Source organism: Aythya fuligula, chromosome 22, assembly GCF_009819795.1.
Source record: "Aythya fuligula isolate bAytFul2 chromosome 22, bAytFul2.pri, whole genome shotgun sequence".
Taxonomy (NCBI): domain Eukaryota; kingdom Metazoa; phylum Chordata; class Aves; order Anseriformes; family Anatidae; genus Aythya; species Aythya fuligula.
The window spans coordinates 4561237-4584459 of NC_045580.1; the positions used below are offsets into that span (position 1 = coordinate 4561237).

General features: G+C 55.7%; 1 protein-coding gene across 1 annotated transcript; it reads left to right on the plus strand.

Annotated features, from left to right (window-relative positions):
* The first annotated feature begins 140 nt into the window (after positions 1-140).
* TECTA (tectorin alpha) lies at positions 141-22898 on the plus strand. The gene is made up of 23 exons (XM_032201735.1): positions 141-204; positions 2665-2798; positions 3753-4040; positions 6444-6581; positions 6905-7070; positions 8763-9175; positions 9460-10030; positions 10606-11198; positions 11950-12523; positions 13770-14380; positions 14700-15261; positions 16556-16755; positions 17992-18375; positions 19003-19289; positions 19372-19652; positions 19761-19871; positions 19973-20175; positions 20540-20703; positions 20817-21065; positions 21661-21823; positions 22118-22205; positions 22424-22540; positions 22798-22898. The coding sequence occupies exons 1-23, from the start codon at positions 141-143 to the stop codon at positions 22896-22898; spliced, it is 6462 nt and encodes a 2153-aa protein (XP_032057626.1).
* Positions 22899-23223: the final 325 nt, after the last annotated feature.

The following is a 23223-nucleotide window of genomic DNA, read 5'->3' on the forward strand; positions in this document are numbered from 1 at the left end:
AACGAAGGAGGCATCTCGGGTCTGCTCGGTGGGCAAGAGACCCGCAGCTCTGCACCACCCAAGCATCCCCCCGGCGCCTGGTTGGGGATGGGATTTCCCAGGGGAGTGATGCGTGTCCTCCTTTCTTTCTGCCCTTTAGGATGAACAAACGATCATTTCTCGGGACCTGGGTGGCCCTGCTGGTGATGACCGTGCGGCACCAAGGTTAGTACCGCTCCCCGGCTGAGAGGGGAAAGCTTCAGAGCAGTGCCGTGCCCTGGGACCACGAAATACGGTGATTTTCACCCTGAAAATTCCCCTTCCCTTGGTTGGAGCAAGTGCAAGGGTGGATTTAGCATTTCCCTGGGGCAGAGGGCTGGCGGGTTTTAAGGGTGATGGCCACACGGGGAGATCTGTGTGCCCCTGTGGGTGAGCACCGGTGCCGGATCTGCAGCAGGGACGGGGTGCGTGGCGGAGACGGATCTCCCGCCTGTGCAAATGGCCCTCGCCTCATTGAGAGCAATGAAGCACGGGGAGTTTAGGCTAAATGAGGAGCCGGCGTGCTGCTCTGAATACGAAGTCAGCAACAAAGCCGACGGGTACCCGGGCCTCGCTGAGCACTTTATGTATGGGTGCGTAGATCAGGGGGAGGTCGGTGTGCGCACACAGGGTGCGTTGGAGAGGTTGCAGCAGTCTTGCCAGTGCTACAGAATAAAGTATGAAGAATTTCTTACGACCAGCCAATGCCACCTAAGAGTCAATCCATGAGCAGCAGCAAAATGTCAGGGTTTGCTCGTAGCCAGGTTTTCCCCTGGGCGCCTGCTGGGGATGAGCAGGAGCAGAGGTGCCCATAGCCTGGTGGGGTCTCAGGGGCATCTGCAGCAGCTCCTGCCCAGTTCTCACAGCTTTGTGTGAGGAGAAGGTTTGGAAAATCAGGCTGGAAGAGTCCTGGTGACCTGCCTGGGGTCGGGTAGGAGCCCTGAGCCATGGTCTGATAGGGTGGTGAAAAGCGCAGGAGCAGCTCCCCAGTCTCATGGGGTGATTAATTTTGGTTACGTGTTAATTTAAAGAAGGGCAAGCTGAGTTGCTACGGACTGGAAAAGCCACGTTAGGTTGGTATTGTGGCAGATTTGCACCCTGTGGCCAGTGCTGGGCGTGGGGCTGACCCTGGGACCTCCAGGATGGAAACAGGGAGCCGGGAAATCCTGAAGCCGTTCCCCAAGCCGGCGGCTGAGGTGCCGTGGGGCTGAGCTTGTCAGGCACGAGCTGCGGCTCTGCGTCCTCAGGCGGAAAATGAGGCCGACTGGTTCAGCCATGAGAAACGCCACCCAGGCAAAAATCATTATCGGCGGGGCCCAGCGGTGCTCGGCGAGGCGCCGTGCCGCATGCAAAGCGCCGCGGTGCTGCACCAGCACTGCTGAGGGAGCCAGCCCTGGGAAGTTTGTGCTGAGCTCCCTGTTTAGAGAAGAAGTCAAATCTGCGTCTGGGAGCTCTGCCTCGGCTGTAATAACCCGTCAGTTGTGTAGCAGCTGTGAAATGACTGGCTTTACAGGCTGCCAGCGAGGAGTTTTTGGATATATCTGTGAAACCAGGCTCGCGGACGCTGTCAAACGTCGCCTCCCTTTATGTCTGGCAGGGCACTTGGGTTGTGTGTGTGTTTTTTTTTAGGATGCAGCCAGGTCAGAAAAGGCTTCCCCTTGTTTCCATCCCCGTTAAGGCTGGGTTGGAGACACGAAGAGGGGTCAGCCGGTGATGCTGGCTGGGCAGCCTTGAGGAGGATGCTTGAAGAGAGCATCCCGGCCCCATCCAGCAAGCTGTCTGCAGCTGGAGGCCTCCAAGGGGCACAGGTTGGGACCTAGGAAATAAAAGCATGTCCCGAATCGAGGTAAACAGAGCCGTGATTGTTCGGAGCCCGGTGGCTCCCAACAGCTGTGATCGAATGTCACGAGGGCTGCGCGCTGCTCTTCTACATCAAAGAGGGGAGGAGGGGGAGGAAAGGGCACAAAGTCCCCGTTTGCTGGGTGAGGAGCCACGCTGGTAGGCAGCTGACAAAAACAGGGGATGAGACGATGGCAGAGACCTGGCAGGGGCTGCAGCGGAGAAGGACACGTGCCCTGGGGACAGAAGTGTCTGCTTGTGACGAGAGCTGATTGGAAAATGGATTTTAGTCTGGTAGAAAGCAGCAGGCTTGTGCTACATCAAAAGCATCTCCTAAAATGTTTCCAGGAGAGGCAGTTACGCTCACCAGCAGAGCCTTTTAGCAGGAAACCTGCCCGTGCCAAGAAGGGCACTGCCCCTGGTGCTCCAGCCCTGCTTTGGGGGCTTTGGGGGCACGGGCAGGAGGAGCGTGGCCATGGGGTTGCCTGGGTCTCAGTTGGTCTCTCTGAGCACGGCATGAAGCAGCACCTCCGGCACATCTTGGGGAGAGCGGGGCTGTTGTGGGTGCTGTAGCGATGTGAAGCTAAAGCACAGGCTTGGGCACAGTCATGGAAAAGGAAAACGTGCTGCTGGGAGCTGTGAGCGCGGCTGGTGGTGGCTTGGCCCCAAAGGACCCTTGGGTGATGCCCTCTCTCCTGCCCCTGCCATCGGGGGCAGGCAAAGCCACGGTCCCCACCGTGCCCTCTCCAAAAAGTCAGGACCGGTCCCCACTTAGCCGTAAGGACTCCCTCCTCTCTCTCCTCGCAGCTCACGCCATGGCAAGCCTGTATCCCTTCTGGCACAACGACACGAGGACGCCCAAAGTCGATGATGGAAGCTCTCCCGAGATCAAGCTCTCCATCCCGTTCATCTTTTTTGGAGCCCCGTACAGAAGCGTTTATGTAAGCAGAGCAGCAGACCTTCCTTTTATTCTTTTCCTAGCCATTAGCTGCTGCATTTTAAACGCGCTCTCGCTGTCGTCAGGAATGGGAAGATTTATTAGCACCCACCTGACAAGTTCTTAGATTTCATGAACTGATAGGTTTTATGATTAAGAAAGTCAAAGGTATAGTTAATGGGCTAATGTTCAAGGGGAAGGAATATAAAAGGCAATAAATTGTCTTTGTAGGTGATTAAATGGTACAGCAAAGCTCAGGGCTTGACACAAGGAACATTATTCCTGTTACATGACAAGAAACAAGAACACGCAGAGACCCACAAGATAAAAAGAGGTGGTGGTTTGGCCGCACGTGGAGGTGCCCACGACAAGGGCAGGCTGCTGCTGTTTGCAAGCGATGGAGCAGCAAGATCCTGGCAGAGGGAAAAGGGGCTCCTGCAGGCGGTGCTCGGGGATGGTGAAGCTGGGCAGTTTTTGTAGGCTTTTCAGGGTTTTGTCCTGCCTGGGGCTTCCTGCATGCAGCCATTGTGACCATGCTGGCCTCCACCAGTAGGGTGTATGTGCCTCGATCATAGAATCACAGAATCAGAGTCATGAAGGTTGGAAAAGCCCTCCAAGATCATCTGGTCTAACCACTCCCTACCGCCAATGTCACCACTGACCCTGTCCCTAAGCACCGTGTCCAGCCTTTCCTCGAACACCCCCAGGGATGGGGACTCCACCACCTCCCTGGGCAACCTGTCCCAATGCCTGACTGCTCTTTCAGAGAAGAAATATCTCCTCATTTCCAACCTGAGCCTCTCTTGGTACAATTTAAGGCCATTCCCTCTTGTTTAGGACTTCTCATGGGCTGCCGTTCCCATAAACCATCCCCCTTCTGGAACGCTCACCCCATGTTTTCTGATGCCCCAGCAGCTTGCTGCTAGGGCTTTCTCCAATCCCCTTGTCCTCTTTTCAGGTCAACAACAACGGCGTGATCTCCTTCAACGCCCTGGTCAGCCAGTTCACCCCGGAGGCCTTCCCCCTGACGGACGGCCGGGCCTTCGTCGCGCCCTTTTGGGCAGACGTGCACAACGGCATCCGCGGGGAGATCTACTACAGGGAGAGCACGGACCCCGAGCTGCTGAGGAGAGCCTCCAAAGACATCCGCAAGCACTTCAAGGACATGTCCTCTTTCTCTGCCACCTGGGTCTTCATCGTCACCTGGGAGGAGGTCACTTTCTACGGAGGGAGCAGCACGACGCCGGTAGGAGCAATCGGCCGTGTGCCTCGCTGGGTGGTGTTAGATGGTTGTGCATCCATCTGTGTACAAATATATACCGGGGTGTAAGGCTGGGTAGGTCGCTTTGTTCTCCTGTAGCTGGGCACCAGGCTCCTGTCCTTCTGTCTACGAGCCCTGCTCGGTGCTTGCAGAGCTCCAGGGACAGCATCGGCTGGCAGGCAGCGTGCCAAGACACGGCTCTGACGCCGCTGAGGATCATTCAGCCTCAATCATGTTGTGGCTGTGCAGATGCCAGCCTCCCTCCGTGCCTTGAGCGCAGTGGTAATGCAGAGATATTTTTGTGGACGGGCACCTCGGACTAAAAGCCTTTGTGCAGGAGCCCAGGTTCTGCTCCAAATATTGGTGGCTTTTCTTGTGACACAGCGCTAATTCAAGGGGGCAGCGAGGGCATCGGGTGTAAGGGAGGGGACAGCTGCTCTGAAAACCTGTGCTTGAAACAGAAAGGGGAAACAGAGGGGCTGCTGGATGCTCTGTGCTGACAGCTGACCCATCCAGACTGACCAGAGCCACACGTGGATTTTGGCTGTGGTCTCTATTTCCATAAGGTCCCATCGTTGAGGATAGCGATGGTGCTGAGATGTTTTTGCAGACATGAAAGGCTTGCAAACTGCTGCGAGCAGCTGGCACTGGGGGATCTGTGCCACTGGCAGGACCTCACAGGAGGCTGGGGTGCAGGCAGCAAGTAAGATCTGTTTCCCAGACTGTTGTTTGGGAAAGTAATTTTTAGTATTTGTGTGCATTCTGCGAGTGCCAGAAGTTTGCCGCTTCTGTCTCGAGGAGTTGGCTCTGCTAAACAATTCAGCTCTTTTCCATTTGTTAGAGAGGCTCAAAATTTAATGCATATTTGTTGCCAGTCCTGGCAGCACTTGCAGAAAAAAAAAACACATATATATATATTTGCAGACAGCAAGCAATATAGAGGTTCGTGTATTGCCCGAGGAATTACATTTGCAACACAATGCAATTTATTTTGTTATAGAGCAGTCTTCCCACTCGGTAGCGGCCAAGGCTCGGGGTTGGCACGTGGAATAGCACAATGCAACTTAAGCAGGAAATCCATCGCAGTGCAGAATCGCTGCAGAAAACAATTTTGCAAATGTGGCCTTGGGGATGCTGCAGTTGCAGTTTCTCAGTGACTCCGGAGCAAATGGGTTTGGTTTACAAGAGCTTTATTTATTTATTTATTTATTTATTTTTTTCCATAGGGTTAGGGTGCTCAATGCATTTCTGTCCACAAGTGCCAGACTGGGAAGTTTCTGTGGTTGGTGAACGTATTCCTAATGAGGAATATTGGAGATCTGCAACCTCCTGGGGCCAAAAGAAAAGGGTCTGCCCCTCTTGGTGCCACAGCAGCTGTTGCAGAGGCAGAGTATGCTCCGGCTTGGAGTAATGTGCTGTCTCTGCTGGAAAGCAATCACAGACCTCCAGGCAGGATGAGGAGGTGATGGGAGACAGAAAACTGCTCTGTCTCACCATGCTGGGGACGTTCTGGGTGTGCTGTGGTCCGCAGCCTGCAGTGAGAGTCCCAAGGGCTGCCCACAGCCCTGGTAGCAGTGCAAAGAAAGACATTTTTCTGGACATCAGGTCCAGAGGGAGACCTCTGTAAGAGATGCAGTGCATGCTTTGTCCCCTGCTGAGATTGTGATTTGGAATGGATCCATCATGTTTCCATCACCCCTGGAATGATGATCCATCACCCCGAGTATTTTGTGATTCTCTGATGTTCCCATGGGTGAATTCTGCCTCTGGATTTACATGCAACTGCAAAATGAAGAGCTCCGTTTTATGCTGCCCTTGCTGGCCATGCTCTTCCTGAACAGGGCTTGCAGTTTTTTGAATTTACTGGAGTGTTTGGGGCTGGAAATGCAGAGTCATTTCAACCAAAGGAAGGGCCCGATCAGCAGATTTAGCAGGTAGCGATGGGATGTGGCAGCCAGGCAAAACACAATCCACACGGCTGCCTTGGCTGTAACGCACCGGTAGCGTTGTGGAATATGGATGCAGCAGGGAACTGGGTAAGAAAACACGTCAAGGAAGAAAGCTAAGGCAGGGTAATGGAAGATAACAGGTCACAGCAGCCTGAGCCCTGCTGAGGGCTTGTTTTCCACAAGCTCATTCTCTTGCTGCCATCTATTGGCATTGAACTGGATTGGAGACAGCACTGCTGCCTTCCCAGATGGAAGGGCTGGTGGGGATGGGGGCAGCTGGCAGCACAGCATCGAGAGGAAGCGTGTTCGGGTCCCATTCTGCTCCTGATCCCAGTCCCTGCCATGCTCCTGCAGCTCTCCCAGGCAAAGGATGAGCGTGGCAGAAGGGCATCAGGAGAAAAGCCACCTCACCTTGTGACTCTGTTGATGTTTTCCCCAGGTGAACACTTTTCAAGCTGTGCTGATCACCGACGGGGTGTCGTCCTTTGCCATATTTAACTACCAGGAAATCAGCTGGACCACGGGGACGGCCAGCGGAGGGGACCCCCTGACCGGGCTCGGCGGGGTGATGGCCCAGGTGAGGCTCTGGGTCCCATGTCCTCAGCTCTCCCCAGCTCTTTGATAGTTGCCCACAGCTTTGCTGATGTAATTTTTTTTTTGCATACATTTAGATTTAAACCTACATAAAAATGTAAACATAGATCTGTACTGCTTGTAGTGCCTGCGGAGATTTTCACTCACATCCAAACTACCTGAAAACTGAGATTCCTGAAAAAAACGCTTTGAGATGAAAGACAGCATACTCAGGATTTATTGCAAGCAGAGAGGTGCAGAAATGCAGCCTTGTTTTCCTGCGAGGAGGATGGATGTGTGATGGATTTTTTTCTCTCCCTGTGTTAGGCTGGCTTCAACGGTGGAAACGTCACCAACTTCTTCAGCATCCCAGGCTCCAGAACCCCAGACATAGTCAATATAGAGGAAACGACCAACGTTAATGTGCCTGGGCGCTGGGCTTTCAAAATAGATGGCAGAGAAATAGATCCGGCCAACGGCTGCAGCCTGAGAGGTAAGAGAGAAATAGCAATGCCTTTTTACAAGTTTTGGGGTCCAGAATGGCAAAAGGTCATGGGGACAGAGAGGTTTGTCATTTGTCTCTGCGTGGGCATATCTTGTCCAACTCTGGTGCATCCCTACGTGCTGACTCTTGGATGGCTGGAGAATGAGCTCACAATGCATGTTTTTGGCCAATTCTCAGTGTAAATGAGACCTGACTTGGAAGCTCTGAGAAAAACGAGAGGGGCCCATAAAGCTTTGGGAGGCTTCAACCACCAGTGAACAAAGCTGTCGCCAGTGCTTGCTTGGTTTCACTCCCGTGGTTTCGTCAGCAAGGCGTTGCTAAAAGCCTCCATTTCTGCTGCCTGGACGCACACAGTCCAGGGCTGATGGGGCTCGAGGGGTTCTCAGGAATCAAACAACACCTGGAGGTTGTCTCGATTAATTGCTGCAGTGCTGATGGAGATGTGAGAAATACCTCAATAATTTTCTTAGACAGGGTTTTCCGTGAGACTATTTTATTCATGAGGAAGACCTGGGGACGGCTGTGCCCTCTTGTCCCTGGGATGGGGAAGCTGACAGAGCGGTCCCATTTCCCTTGTTTCTGTGGTGTTTTTTTGGGGGCGTGATAAATTCCATGCCCCTGCACCAACTGCAGTGTCTGTGCATGCGTCACTGGTGGCATGGAGATGTAAAGGGATTAAATGAGACATCATGGGGTCTGTGCTACGGAGAGATCACTGCATTGCCCTTTGACAAACAAAGCTGTCAGGAGCACCCGCTGTACTCCTGGAGTCTGTGTAACGAGGGAGTTGTCACTTTCTGCTGGATGCTGGAGATGTCACAGCTCTGGGCTGCCCTGCTTCCTTATGGCCTGGTTTAGGATTGTTCCAAAGACGACCTGGATGACCCAAAGGCTCTTGCAGCCCCAGAATGGTTTTGGGTTCACCGATCCTAAAATTCCAGTTTGCTGCAATCGCACGCAGCAGGATGGTTGGTGCAGGAGCCGTTGCGAGCAGATCTCACTTAAGGAGATGTTCGTCACAGGGAACTGTAAAACAGCATTTTTTTGTAGCAGGCGGGGAAGAGAACAAAAAGTTTAGGAGAGGTAAAGCAGAGGCAGCGTGCACGGTGCAATCCGCGTGAAGGAGAGGTGTGAAAGACAGCCATATGGAGGGGAGGAAGCTCACACGGGTGTCTGCCACCCTTACTCTGCCATCTCACGTCTGCTGGCTGGGGGATCGCTCATCGGATCCAACGTGTGGGGTGGAAGTTACTTACCAGCAGCTCCTTGGTCTCCTAACACTATGAGCTTTTTTGGACTGGGACTGAATTCTGGTAACAGTGGAAGGACTCAAACCCAGGAGAAATAGCCCATCAATTGGCCAGCCCACATGGTGCCCACACCGACTGCTGCACTTCGGTGTGGGAAGGTCTCAAAAAGGATGCAGGGCGCACTGCAAGCTCAGCTGTGATAGCATTGCTTTGCCAGCAGTGTGCAGAAAGCGGCTGAGAAGCCCGGCAGCACGTCCCTATGTGGGCATACGACCTGCAGACCTCTCTGTAGGACCCGTAGCCTTGTCTGTGGAATTCATGTTTTGATGTAACCATGCCTCCAACTGTGTTTGAGGTTCCTCCGTTAAGAAAAGTGAAAAGTGATGCAGCACGTTGTGTTTTTTTTTCTTTTTCTCTCATGCAATTTTAGGACAGTTTCTCCGTCAAGGGGAAATCTTCTGGGACAACTCAAACTGCACCACCAAGTGCCGCTGCCTGGACTTCAACAATGAGATCTTCTGCCAGGAGGTGGCTTGCGGCCCCTTTGAAGAGTGCGAACCGAAGATCAAGTTCTTCCAGTGCGTGCCGGTGGAGAGCAGCACCTGCGTGGTGTTCGGAGATCCGCACTACCACACCTTCGACGGCTTCCTCTTTCACTTCCAGGGTTCCTGCTCCTATCTCCTCGCCAGGCAGTGCTGGCCAGGCTCCCAGCTGCCCTACTTCAACGTGGAGGCCAAGAACGAGAACCGAGGCGGCTCCTCCGTCTCCTGGCTGAGGGACATTTTTGTGGAGGTCTACTCACACAAGATCGTCCTCCCCAAGGGCAGCTTTGGGAAAGCAAAGGTAAGAGCCTCATTGAATGGGGTGAACTTGATGGGTTGGGTCCTCCAAGGTGATGGTGGGACTGTGCTGGCAGCCCCAAGACCGTGGGATGGTGCTTCTTGGCTCTGTGTGTCCCTTGGGGTGGAAAGCACTGGTGGCAAAGCCATGGGTCAACAGAGGCCTGAAGCTTACTGATGGCTGGCTGACCTTCTGCACCCATCTGTAAACACAGGGTTGTACTGCTCCCATCTGAAACCTCTTGCTATTTCATACAATGTCTCAGTCATGCGGTTGTGTTCCTGCAGGTGGATGACTTGGTGGTGTCCTTACCCATCTCCCTGGAGCTGGGAGCAATAAAAGTCTACCAAAGTGGCTTGTCCACAGCTCTGGAGACCGATTTTGGCTTACTAGTGACTTACGATGGGCAACACTATGCCTCCGTCTCCGTTCCTGGCACGTACATCAACGGCACGTGCGGTCTCTGTGGGAATTACAACAAAGACCCCGAGGACGACATCCTGCGCTCGGACGGGAGGTTGGCCGTGTCCGTGCCGGAGCTGGGCGAGAGCTGGCGAGTGCCTCACCCCGAGAGAAAGTGCTCACCCGGCTGCGTGGAGAACTGCAGCATCTGTGACGCCACCACCGAGTCCTTGTATTTCTCCCCCGAATATTGTGGCTTCATCAACAAGAGCGGCGGGCCGCTGTGGGAGTGTGGTGCTGTGGTGGACCCCACCGCCTTTGTCCACAGCTGTGTCTACGACCTGTGCAGCGCGCGGGATAACGGCACCGGGCTGTGCCAAGCCGTGCAGGCATACGCCGCGGTGTGCCAAGCCCTGGGCATCCCGGTGGGAGAGTGGCGCACCCAGGCGGGATGCGGTAAGTGTCGGGGTGCTTGTTCTGGGAGTGCTTGTGGGTGCCTACCTTCATACCTAGGAGATAATTTTGATGGGAGAAAATCTCAGCGGGAGATAATCCCGATGGGAAATAATCTCAATGGGAGATAATCTAGATGGGAGGAACAATGAGGAGGGAGTTGCTCAAGGCAGAGTGGGTCTGGGAAAAGCCAATCGATCCCAACCCTCTGTGGTGTGAGAGTCTCGTGATAGCAAAAGGGTAGAAAAGGTCAGGCAGAAGTTGGCTGCTGTGATGTTGGAGGCTGGACTGGAGTGCAGGCTGGCTGGCAGCGCACTGCTCAGCACACCCACCTCTTTTGGCATTAAATTGCTGCAGGAGGCTTGACCATGCTGGGACTATTTTGGAGAAGCTTTTGCTTGCGTTAAGGGAATAGGGAAGGCACAGGAGAGAAATGGCAAGGCCAAGTCTACTGGAAAGTGATGTCCCTGGGTCATTTCACACTGCCACTGCCGTGGGTCAATAGGAACAAGGTCTGTGGCCCCAAACCATGTGGTAACGTGCTCCTCCTGTTGTTTGTGTCCCCTCTGCACCCACAGCAGAGGCCGTGCAGTGCCCGGAGCACAGCCACTACTCGGTGTGTGCCAGCAGCTGTCCTGCCTCCTGCTCGGACCTGACGGCCCCGCTGTCCTGCACCTCCCCGTGTGCTGAGGGCTGCGAGTGCGACGAGGGCCACGTCCTCAGTGCTGACCGCTGCATCCCCGTGCAAAAATGTGGCTGCGACGTGGACGGCCGGTACTACGCCGTCGGGGAGTCTTTTTGGGCCACGGCGGACTGCACGGTGGAATGCCAGTGCGAGGATGGTGGGGAGGCCAAGTGCTTCAACATCACCTGCCTCGAAGGAGAGGTCTGCACTATAGAGAACGGCTACCGGGGCTGCTACCCCAAGCGGGAGAGCCTGTGCCTGGTGGGGCAGAACCAGGTGCTGCAGACGTTTGATGGCGTTGCCTTCCCCTATCCGCTGGAGCACTCCTACACGCTGCTCAAAACCTGTGCGGAGAGGCCGGACTTCATCGAGGTGGACATCAGCCAAAAGAAGCCAGGATACGTTCCCAACGGGCTGCGTGTCGTGCGGATCCAGGTGGTTGGCCAAGAGGTGAAGGTCGGAGGAACCAGCCTGTCAGAGGTCAAGGTAAAGGTGCCACCGAGGGTTGAGGTGGGAGGTGGTGGCTTGTGCCATGGCACCATGTCCCCTTGGGGATGCTGTAGGTTCATGGCCTTGGACTGCTCCTCAATGTCAGGACCATCACAAGTGCCAAAGTCCATCCACTCCCTCCAAAGTGAGAGGCAGAAGGACTGGGATCGTGTCCTCTCATGGTCCTTGTCCCTTAGACTTTCCATCCGTGTCCCTGGGTGGGTAGAGGCAGAAGGCAACAGGTACTCACTGAGATGCTGTTCTCATGGCACAGCCCATGCAAACCACATCAAAGAGCTAACAAGGCTAGGGGCAAGCAGAAAATAAAATTAGCACCCATATGTTGCAAGCTCTTGGATTTTGATTAACAGCACGGTTGCCAGTAGAGCTGGTGGCTATAATGTTTTTATGGTCAGCAAAATGGCTGTGGAAAAGAAGGAATATCCCTACTCAAAGGTCTCTGTGCCTTTTGCATCCCAACCTTACTTGTTGGAACTCCATATTGCAGCTGAGGTTTTGCTCTTTGTTGTGCTGAGCCAGGAAGGCCACAGGAGAGCAGGTGGGATGTTGTTTTGTTGGGCACTGTTAAATGGAGCAATGGGTGGAGCAAATGGGTCCTGGCCTTCAAGTACTGAGCCTGGATCAGGAAGCATTTAGTGTTCTTGTCACGGTGCAGCCAGCAGATGGGAATGTTGTGCAAAGTCACATCACCCTTACTGACACATTGTGATCCGCTTATTACTTGCAGGTGAATGGTTACGACGTGGAACTGCCATATTTCCACCCTTCTGGCCGCCTGGAGATCTACCGTAATGACAACGGCACCGTGACAGAGGCAGAGGGACTGCTGAGCATCGGCTACTACAACTCGGGGCTCCTGGAGATCCGCCTCTCCACCGCCTACTTCAACTGTACCGGGGGCTTGTGTGGCTTCTTCAACGGCAACAGCAGCGACGAGTTCTGCCTGCCCAAGGGCAAGTGCACGGACAACCTGGAGCTCTTCCTGGAGAGCTGGACCACGTTCGACGAGATCTGCAACGGGGAGTGCGGGGACCTCCTCAAGGCGTGCAACAACGACTCGGAGCTGCTCAAGTCCTACAGGAGCCGCTCCAGCTGCGGCATCATCAACGACCCCACCAACAGCTCCTTCCTGGAGTGTCACAGCGTGGTCAACGTCTCGGCCTACTACAGGACGTGTCTCTTCCGCCTATGCCAGAGCGGAGGCAACCAGTCGGAGCTGTGCGACGCCGTGGCGCGCTACGCTGGTGCCTGCAAGAACGCCGAGGTGGATGTGGGCCAGTGGAGGAGCCACAGCTTTTGCCGTGAGTGTGGGAAAATTTTTAATTATCTGGGGCATTTTTAAGTATCCTCAACACCTTGGGAAGGTCTATTTCTCAGGAGTTTGTGGGTGTAAAGAAGTAGACTGCATTTTTTTTTTTATTGGGCCACCAGAAATTACAGCCTCTCTTTGCCCTGTTGTGCACCTTGTGCATACCCCTTGGTGGTGTTCCTCCATAGAGTAGATGGAAAACCCTCAACAGCAGACCAACTGGTGGAAGAGAGGCTTGGACCTGGCTGGTTTTCAGGAGCTCCACAGCACCCCAGCACTTAGGGCAGCATGAGAAGTCTGAAATCATGTGAATGAATGGGGCAGAATTGCCTGAACTCTGGCAATCTGGGGCAGTTTTCCCACTCGCTCACCTAGAAGTCAAGCAAAGATCGGCATGAAAGAGCTTTGTCTGTTGGAGATGTCCTCTGCTATAGAGGCTGATGTGTACAAAGTGCTCTCCTGGGGAGCACATAGAAAGGAAAGAGGTGGTGAGCATAGCTGCTAGCACACTGCATCTCCCATATTTTTCATCTGTGGGCAGCATTTCCCATAGCAGCATGGTAGCAAAGCCCAGTCCTGGAGCTCTTACCAGGGTCATCAAGCCAGAAGGTGACCGGTGTGTGTTAGAACCACAATGTCTTTTGGACCCGAAGATGAGGACCTGCCACCCTGTGGACCGATGGCAGTTTCTAAGCAGTCCCTTTGCCTGCAGAGACAGATTTCCCAATTAAGCAATTTCATGGTGGCATTTCAGGAGATGTGAGGAGCTTTACGACGTGGTGTAGGAGCATTCCAGAGCCGCAGATGGCTGCTGACAGTACTGTAAGCCATCACCGGAGGATAATTCGAATAAGGCATGTTTTTAGCTGTCACTATAAACTTGCCGTTGATGGGAAAACATTCATAATTCAGCAGCGAATGTGAAAAATCCCCAGCATGGCAGCACACAGTCAGTGGGATGCCTCCATTATGGAGGTTTTGGAGAGGCATCCATTTGGGAAGGCGGCACGTCCTCTGGGTTAGCAGGAGGAGGTTTCACTTGGCACGTGTCTCCAATGTGACGAGGGTGATGGCAGTGAGGAAAAGGGGTCACAAAGGGGATGGGAAGACCAGGTGTTTGGGAGGGTGCTGGGACAGCTTCCCCTCTTGCTTTTTTTTTTTTTTTTTTTGAAAATGGGTCACAGCTCACCCCGTGTCCACATTTCTCTCTACTCACACACTGTGTCCAACACCCCCAGCCCTCGCATGCCCTGAAAACAGCCACTTTGAGGAGTGCATGAGCTGCGTGGAGACCTGCGAGACGCTGGCCACGGGCCCCGTCTGCACGGACACCTGCACAGAGGGCTGCCAGTGCGACGAGGGCTTCGCCCTCCGTGGCTCCCGCTGCGTTCCCCGCGGCGAGTGCGGCTGCAACTTCGAGGGCCGTCAGCTGGCCACCAACCAGACCTTCTGGATGGACATCTCCTGCCACTTCCTCTGCTACTGCAACGGCTCGGACAACAGCGTGTACTGCGAGAACGTCTCCTGCAAGGACGACGAGTACTGCCTGGAGGAGAACGGCCTCTACTACTGCCATGTCCGCACGGACGCCTCCTGCATCGTCTCCGGCTACGGGCACTACCTGACGTTTGACGGCTACTCTTTCGACTTCCAGAGCAGCTGCGCCCTGGTCCTGTGCACCACCATCTCCCGGCCACGGGCTGAGAGGTCGGACACTTTCCCCACCTTCACCGTCACGGCCAAGAATGAGGACCGGGACACCTCCCTGGCCCTGTGGGTGAAGCAAGTGGAAGTGGAGGTCTTCAACTACAACATCGTCATCCACCGCGCCTACAAATACACCGTGATGGTGAGCGGGGGCCATGAGGGGCAAGGAGTGGTGGTGGGTGCAGCATCTACGAGGGGTTATTTCTTCCTCCCACCCCCCTAGGTGGTTCCCTGTGCACCGTTCGTTGTGTATCAGTAGATTTTCCAGGTTCAGGAAGGGCAAATCTTGGAATATTTGTCCCTAGACCACCACTTGGCACAGCTTTTGGAGGGGGCTTCCTTTTTGGCTGCCACGTTTTGGAGGCTGGCTCTAGGCTGGTTGCTTCAGCAGCACCTCGGTGTCCTGCTGCAGAAGGTTTGAGCATCCCAGCTCACCAACCACCTCCTTTCCTTCCCTGCAGATCAACAACGAGCGGCTCTACCTGCCCCTGAAGCTGGGCCAGGGCAAAGTGAACATCTTCGCCTTCGGCTTCCACATCGTGGTCGAGACCGACTTTGGGCTGAAGGTGGTGTATGACTGGAAGACCTTCCTCTCCGTCACCATCCCACGCAGCTTCCAGAACCTGACCTACGGCCTCTGTGGCCGCTACAACGGCAACCCTGAGGATGACTTGGTGGCCGCGGGTGGCATGCCAGCATTCGGTGTCACCGACTTCGTCCAGAGCTGGGCAAAGCGGGACACCTTCTGCCGGGTGGGCTGCGGTGACCGCTGCCCTGCTTGCGGGAAGGTGGAAGGCTTCTGGAAGCCCCAGCAGCTCTGCAGCCTCATCCCCAGCCAAAGCGGCGTCTTTGCCAAGTGCCACAGCAAGATCAGCCCCGGCTTCTTCTACAAGAACTGCCTCTTCGACACGTGTGTGGACGGGGGGGCCATGCAAACGGCCTGTGGCTGGCTGCAGAATTACGCCAGCACGTGCCAAACGCAGGGCATCGCCGTCACCGGCTGGAGGAACTTCACCTCGTGCTGTAAGTGCCACCCTGCTAAGTGCCATGGGACCAGGAAAGGGCAGGCTGATGCCCAGCTTCCATCCCCATCCATCCCCATCCCCACCAGCGTCAAGGGAGGAGTTCAGGAGGAAGCTTTCTGCCAAGTGTGCAATGCTGATGCTTGTTTTTTGTGTTGGTGGAGCTGAAGGTCAGCGATTGAGCAGTTTTCCCTTAAAGCAGCCCATACAGGCACAGCAGAGGGTTGCCATCCCCACCTTATTAGCCATCTCTAAGTCCTCAGTGTGATCACTAGCATACAGAAGAGAGAAATTGTGAGCCCTAGGTCTGCACAGGCATCTCAATGTCACACTTGTCATTGTGTCAGAGGCGATCTGGAGCACCTTGGGGCCATGGCAGGATGGGCACAGCCTCGCCCCATGGACACTCGCCTGTCCCATGCAGCAGAGCCATGGGAACTGAGAGCCCGTTCCCCTGGCACTTGGGGCATCAGCACCTGGGGTTCCCTTGTTTCCACCCTGCAGTCCTAAAGCAGCAAGCGTCCATCCAGTCCTTGCCAGGGTTGGATCTGTCCCCATGTGCTCCGTCCTCTGGGTGTAGTTTTGAACCGTGTGTGGCACAGCAGGAGCAGGGATAGAGAAGGCGAAGCCTCAGGTTCAGGAGGCATCATCCATCCTGCTGTTGTTCCCCAGGAATTTTATTAGTGAGACTCGCAGCCAGGAGTACATGTTTGCTCTAATGAAGCCGCTCGCTGTAGTCAATAAGATTACAGCGCAACGTCCAATTAAGCTCCTGAGGATGGGCTCCGTGCGTCTCCCTGGCAGCAGCTCTATCTGGCAAATCAGCTGGGAAGTAATTGTCACTGCTAACAAGACTGAAAATTAAATTTATGTTGTTCTTCCTCCTAACGAACAACCTCCTGGCTCCAGAGGCTCCCACAGGGCAGGGGCCGTGAGCTGTCACCCTGTGTGTCCTGCCCAAAAGCACCCCAGTGAACTGGTGGCATCTTTGGGTGCACAGCAGCCCCTAGGCTTTGAGGTCTGATGGATAAGGATCAAAGGCCAGCTGGTAGCAGCACGTCCCCTGGCATGTGTACCCAGGGCATGGGAGCTCCATGTGTGGGCTGGGGACCCCCAAGAGCTCTTTGGGCACCGCTGTCCTCCAGCCCCAGGGTCAGCAGGAGCCAGTGCCCGAGGGTTTGTGCGCTCCCCATGAGATGCTGGCTGGCAGCCAGTGATGTAAGGAGCTTGTAGGAGACGTCAGTTTCCTCCAAGGAGCTAATCTGCATCCCTCGTGTTCTCCCTGCACGTCGCAGCCGTCAGCTGTCCCCCCAACAGCCACTACGAGAGCTGCGTGTCCCTGTGCCAGCCGCGCTGCGCCGCCATCCGGCTCAAGAGCGACTGCAGCCACTACTGCGTGGAGGGCTGCCAGTGCGACCCCGGCTACGTCCTGAATGGCAAGAGCTGCATCCTGCCCCAGAACTGCGGCTGCTACTCCGATGGCAAATACTATGAGGTACGTTGGGAACATCCTTCTCGCCGTGCTGTCTCCCAGCCCCTGTGTGACATCCCTAGAGGTGTCGCGATGTGCCTGGTCACTGTGGTGTGTGGGGCAGGTGTTTAGAGGAGACAAGCAGGGATCACACAAGCAGCATGTGCTGACATTTCCAGCTCAGTGTGAATCAATACGAGCTGAAAAAAAAGGGCAGGAGGTGCCAGGGGGCGCAGGGAGACAGAGAAGAGAGATGTCATCCCTGGCATGCCACTTATCCTTCTGTCCTGCAAAATCGTTGTGTGGCTGTTAAGTGAGGGCAATTTGGGTGTCCTGCAGGGAATGGGTGGTAGGAAAGGAGTCTGGTGACCAGGGATGCTGCCTTTAGTTGGTGTCAGAGTCCAATACTTTATGGCAACGTTCTTCTAGGGATTGCAAGCGAAGTGGGTTTACTGTTTCTTATGAAATCTACTTGTTTGTAGCTATTAGATATTACTTGAGATTGTGTGGAATTATCATGATGCTGTAAGCACCACAGCACAGTTGGGTCCCAACGGAACTGTGCTGTGCCTTCTTGGTCTCTGGTCAGTCACTGTCATGGTGCGGGGTGATCCCTGTCTCCGAGGAGAAATAAGGGTCTCGAAGCCAGCATGAGGCCATTGCCATCCTCAAAATTTACCTTGCCAGTTGTTCTATTTGTCTGTTTTACACCGGGACCCTTTGGTCCTCTGCGTGTGGATAAGCACAGCCCTACTAATAGTAGCTGTGGTCACTTCCTTAGTGTGCGGGACCACAGCTGTGTAGAATGATGCTGAGATGGTTGGCAGGCTCATTTTGCTGGTGGCATTGCTCACATTTTGTGTTCCTTTTTTTTTTTTTTTTTTTTTTTGTGTTATGGTGAAACTGCTCTGCACAGAGTGTCTTTGCCAAGCCGAGCACACCTCTGTGTGCTTTTACCCCATTATTGTCCTATGGGGTGCTTGGCGGACTGGATTTTGGCAGGCAGGGCATGAGAAAGGGACAAGGAGGTATTTACAGTGCTGGGCACAAGGCAGATGAGGTCACCGTGGCAGTGGAAACGTGCAGTGTCCTCCTGCTTGCAGGTAGCAGGGATTTTGGCAGCTGTGCACAAGCATTCAGTGTGTCATCACCAGATTTCCTGCTCTGTGAGGCAGAGGGAAGTAAAACCGGGCTGAGCATCCACGGAGGGTCAGGCGGGGGTCCCTGTCCCTCCCCAGGCGTGACCCGTTTGTCTTTCAGCCCAAGCAGCTCTTCTGGAACGGGGACTGCACGCGGCGGTGCCGCTGCTTCCGACGGAACCTGATCCAGTGCGACCCGCGGCACTGCAAGTCGGATGAGGAATGCGCCTCGCGCAACGGCGTCCGTGGCTGCTTCAGCACCCGCAGCTCCTTCTGCCTGGCGGCGGGCGGCGGCGTCTTCCGCACCTTCGACGGCGCCTTTCTTCGCTTCCCCGCCAACTGCGCCTTCGTGCTCTCCACCATCTGCCAGAAGCTGCCCGACTTCTCCTTCCAGCTCATCATCAACTTCGACAAGTGGTCCTCGCCCAACCTCACCGTCATCTCCCCCGTGTACTTCTACATCAACGAGGAGCAGATCCTCATCAATGATAGGAACACCGTCAAGGTGAGGTCTCGATGAGGTTTGGGCCACGGGGGACCAGCTCCTGAGCGAAGGGGCCAGGCACCCATGCCCACCGATGAAGAAGGGCAGTGTACCTGTCCCCATGTGTGCCCAAAAGGCCACGCAGGTCACTGGTAGCAGTGGTACCAGCAGCTCCTTGCAAGGGATGTGACTGCTGTCCATAGGGCTTGGAAAAGTGATGCCAGCCAGGATGAAAGGGATGACAGGAGGCAAAGGTTGTCCCTGTCTTTCCGTCCTCCTGCATGTGGGGAGGTGCAGCTGTCGTTTAATTGCTGGGGGACGCAGGCCTGGTCTTTTAGGGTAGGAGAACTCTGCATGTGGCTGTCTCGGTGGGAGAGGAGCCCCAGCTAGAGCCTCTGCACGCTTGTAGGGCTTACACACTTCAGCCTTATGCAAGCATCTAAGGGTAACAGGGGTTGAGTGAGATCTGTTGGGAGAAGGACAAGGTGAAGGAGAAGGCCCAACAACCCCAGCTCAAGCAGAGGCATCATGTTTTCCTGTTTGGGGTACTGGGAGGCATTTGCAGAGATGTCTGTGGGTGGCCAACGCTCCCGTCCAGCAGCAGAGAGGACAGGAGGGACGTCAGCCTGACGTCCTCTCCCACACCAGGTGAACGGCAGCCACGTGAGCATCCCCTTCGTCACGGGGCTTTCCACCAAGATCTACAGCCAGGAAGGCTTCCTGGTCATCGACTCCGGCCCCGACATCCAGATCCGCTACAATGGCTTCAACGTCATCAAGATCACCATCGGCGAGCGGCTGCAGAACAAGGTGTGCGGCCTCTGCGGCAACTTCAACGGCGACCCGGCGGACGACTACGCCACGCTGCGGGGCAAACCCGTGGTCAGCAGCGTGCTGCTGGCGCAGAGCTGGAAGACCAACGGCATGCAGAAGAGGTGAGGCATCCCCACCGGGCACGGGAGGGAGCGGGGCCAAGCGCATCGCGAGTCCCCCCTGTGACGTGTCCAGTGCCCGCAGCTGCAACGAGCTGCAGTACTCCCAGTACGCCGCGTCCTGCGACAACGTCCGCATCCAGAAGCTGCAGAGCGACAGCTACTGCCTGAAGCTGACCGACATGAAAGGCTTCTTCCAGCCCTGCTACGGCCTCCTGGACCCGCTGCCCTTCTACGAGTCCTGCTTTCTGGACGGCTGCTACAACCACAAGAAGGTGCAGCTCTGTGGCTCGCTGGCCGCCTACGGCGAGGCGTGCCGCACCTTCGGCATCCTGGGCACCGAGTGGATCGAGAAGGAGAATTGCTGTAAGAGAGACGGGGTCCTCTGGGATCCCACAGGGGCATCCCATATCGCGCCCATCCCTGTGGCCTGAGGATAAAGGTCCCGCTCGCGGCGCTTCTCGTGCTGTTTAGCAGGAGTGGTGGAAGACCCCTGCGCGGGCGCCGACTGCCCCAACCGGAGCTGCGAGCTGGACGACGGCGGGGAGCTGTGCGGCTGCGTCGAGCCCCCACCCTACGGGAACAGTGAGCACGTCTGCACCAGCAGAGGGAGAAGGGATGGCCGGGGTAGGGTCTGGGTGTGCCGTGTCCTTTCTGGTGGTCCCGTAACCCTTCTTCTGCCCTAGACACCCACGACATCATCGACGCGGAGGTGACCTGCAAAGCCGCCCAGATGGAGGTGTCCATCTCCAAGTGCAAGCTCTTCCAGCTGGGCTTTGAGCGTGAGGGTGTGCGAGTCAATGACCGCCACTGCCCCGGCATCGAGGGCGAGGACTTCATCTCCTTCCAGATCAACAACACCAAGGGCAACTGCGGCAACCTGGTGCAGGTGGGATGGGGCAAGGAGCCAGGGTGACTTCTCTCAGAGTTTTTGGTCTGAGATCTCATTGTCCAGCTGACTTGTGTCCTAGCCTGGAGGATTAGGAGGAGGAAGAGGAGTTGTTGGGAGGCTCAGGAACCTGTGAGGTCCCTGAGGTCTTTGGGGTCAGGGAGGAAGGGGTGGTCTGAGCTGGTGACACTGGAATTGCTGGGTATGGATGCTCCCTAGGGGAAGGTACTGCAGCGGTACACAAACCTTTGGGGCCAGAGGTGGTATTTTATAGAGATGGAGAGCCCCCGTGGTCACACCGCGATGCTGAGGCACCCATCAGAGACGATCAGTCTCAAGGGGTACCGTTTGCTCCCTCCCACAGTCTAACAGCACACACATCGTGTACAAGAACACGGTGTGGATCGAAAGTGCCAACAACACGGGCAACATCATCACCCGGGACCGGACCATCAACGTGGAGTTCTCCTGTGCCTACGAGCTGGACATCAAGATCTCCCTGGACTCGGTCGTGCGGCCGATGCTAAGGTCAGAGCAGGGGGAGTGATGCCACCCCTCCTGGGTGTGCACGTGCAGCAAGGTGATGAGGTGTGAGTAATCCTTTTGGTAGGTCCAAGCCTGTTCTGGTTTCTTGTCGTTAGCGTGATTAACCTGACCGTGCCGACGCAGGAAGGGAGCTTCACGACCAAGATGGCCCTGTACAAGAACTCCTCCTACAAGCACCCGTACCGGCAGGGGGAAGTCGTGCTGACCACGCGGGATGTGCTCTACGTGGGGGTCTTCGTGGTCGGGGCCGACTCCAACCACCTGATCCTGATGCTGAACAAGTGCTACGCGACCCCCTCGCGGGACAGCAACGACAAGCTGCGCTACTTCATCATCGAGGGAGGGTAAGGGAACTGGAAGGGTAAGAGAAAACGTGTGGGCTGTGATAAAGGCAGCGTAAAAGGTAAAGCCCAAGCTGTGCTGAGTCAGAACAAAATCAGCAGTTCATTCACAACATCCCTGCAGCGGGCAGACGTTCAGTCATTTCCAGGAAAGCCGGGCTCCATCGTGTGCAGTGGCTATTTGGGAAAACAAATGCTGCAAGGAGAACGTCCTCCTCTCCTTGTCTATCTCTCCCCCAGCATTTATTGCTCAGCACGGTGCCACACGGGACGGGATAGCCCTTTGGCCAGTTGGGGTCACTGTCCTGTCCAGCCAGGGCCAAAATATCAGCCCAGGCTTGGTTATAAATGGAAAGCATCGTGCCAGAGGAGATACTATGATGATGGTTAGCTCTCTATCAGCCAAACCCCATACATATTGTAGGGATGAGTTATGCTGACAAGTGGGTCCCATGATGCTCCCATGGGTACAGTGGGACCAAAGAGCACTGCTACAGCACCTGGGCAAGAGGTCTTAGAGGGTGAGGGGAGCGTAAAGTTCCTTCAGAGAGAGTCCTGATAGCAGGAGCACCACGGCAAGCGTCTGTACCTTGCACAGGTGCCAAAACATGAAGGACAACACCATCGGCATAGAGGAGAACGGGGTGTCCCTGACCTGTCGCTTCCATGTCACCGTCTTCAAGTTCATCGGGGACTACGACGAAGTCCACCTGCACTGCGCCGTCTCGCTCTGCGACTCAGAGAAATACTCCTGCAAGATAGTAAGTGGGGCAGGCACTGTGGGCCGGCTTGGAGAGGCGGGTCGGGACTTTTCTGCAGCTGGGGAAGGACACCATGGGCATGGTTTATGTGTTGTTCAAAAGGTGACCAGAGATCGAGGAGGAAGCTGGGAGGACCATACCTCCCTCTGGGTGCAGGGAGGAGAGCTCTGCCATGGGCAGGTTGTCCGTAACCTGAGCTTTGGCTGCATTGGGTGTCTTTTTGGGACCTGGGTTGGTCAGAGGGGGCTCGGACAGGGGCTGAGAGTGATGGATGTACCCCCTGTCCCTGCCCAGAACTGCCCCCAGCACCGGCGGTCAGCCAGCGCCTTCGCCCAGGAGGCCCACGAGCAGATCCTCTCGGTGGGACCCATTCGGAGGAAGCGTAAGTGCATGTGGCCAGGGGAAGGGCACGGCGTGGGGGTGTCCGCCTCCCACCGGGACTTCTGTGGCACGAGGTGATGGCAGTGTCCCAGGGGAGAGCAAAAACCCCGGTAGGACTTCTCGCTGCAGGAGGGAATGGGGGTCCTAGTGGCCAAAGCAGGGGCTGCTTGGGGTCCAGCAGCATCGCCCCCACCCGATTCCACGTGTTTTTGCCCCCAGGATCAGACTGGTGCGAGGACAACGGCGGCTGCGAGCAGATCTGCACGAGCCGAGCGGACGGGCCGCTGTGCAGCTGCGTGACGGGGACACTGCAAGGGGACGGCAAGAGCTGCAGGGGCAAGTCCTGAGGGTCTGGGGGGAGATGGGTGGGGGGGTCTGCTCTGAGACAGAGCAGCAGCGTGGGGAAGGTGGCATTTCATAGCAGGACAGGGATGAGGCTCGGGCTCTCAAGGTCAGTGGTGAAGTGTGCTGGTGGTGGCCTCTTGGCTAAGAGGTGGAGCATCCAGAGGGTCAGTTTGGCACAATCATCTCAGGGGATGTGTGCTGTGTCCGTGCAAGGCTCCCAGCTCACGGGCTCCTTCTTGTCTTAACAGCCTCCAGCTCTTCGGGGGATGCCCGAGCCCGAGCGAGCCTTGTGGTGGTGGCACAGCTGTGGCTGTGGCTGTGCGTGGCTCCGCGGGACCCGACCTTGTAGGTGCGGCTCCGCTGCCCGGCCAAGTACTGTTCTCGCGTCAGCCTGAGTCTCTGTAGGGTAGGAGCCAGCACCCCCAGCAGCGAGCCTGCCACCGGCCTGGCAGGAGAAGGACTCGACCTGGAGAGCGGCCGGATGAGTGCCTGGATGGGCATCGGAGGCACCGTGATGGCAGAGCTGGATGCGTGTCAGGATGGATGTGGGACTTGTTTTTTTCCTTTGCAGCTTTTCCCAGGCTCTCTTTTGTAGCACCCCATCCCCAGCACCCCTGTTAGTGGAGCAGGATGGGCTCAGACTCATGCGCTCGCATGTGTCCTTGCCCTCAGAG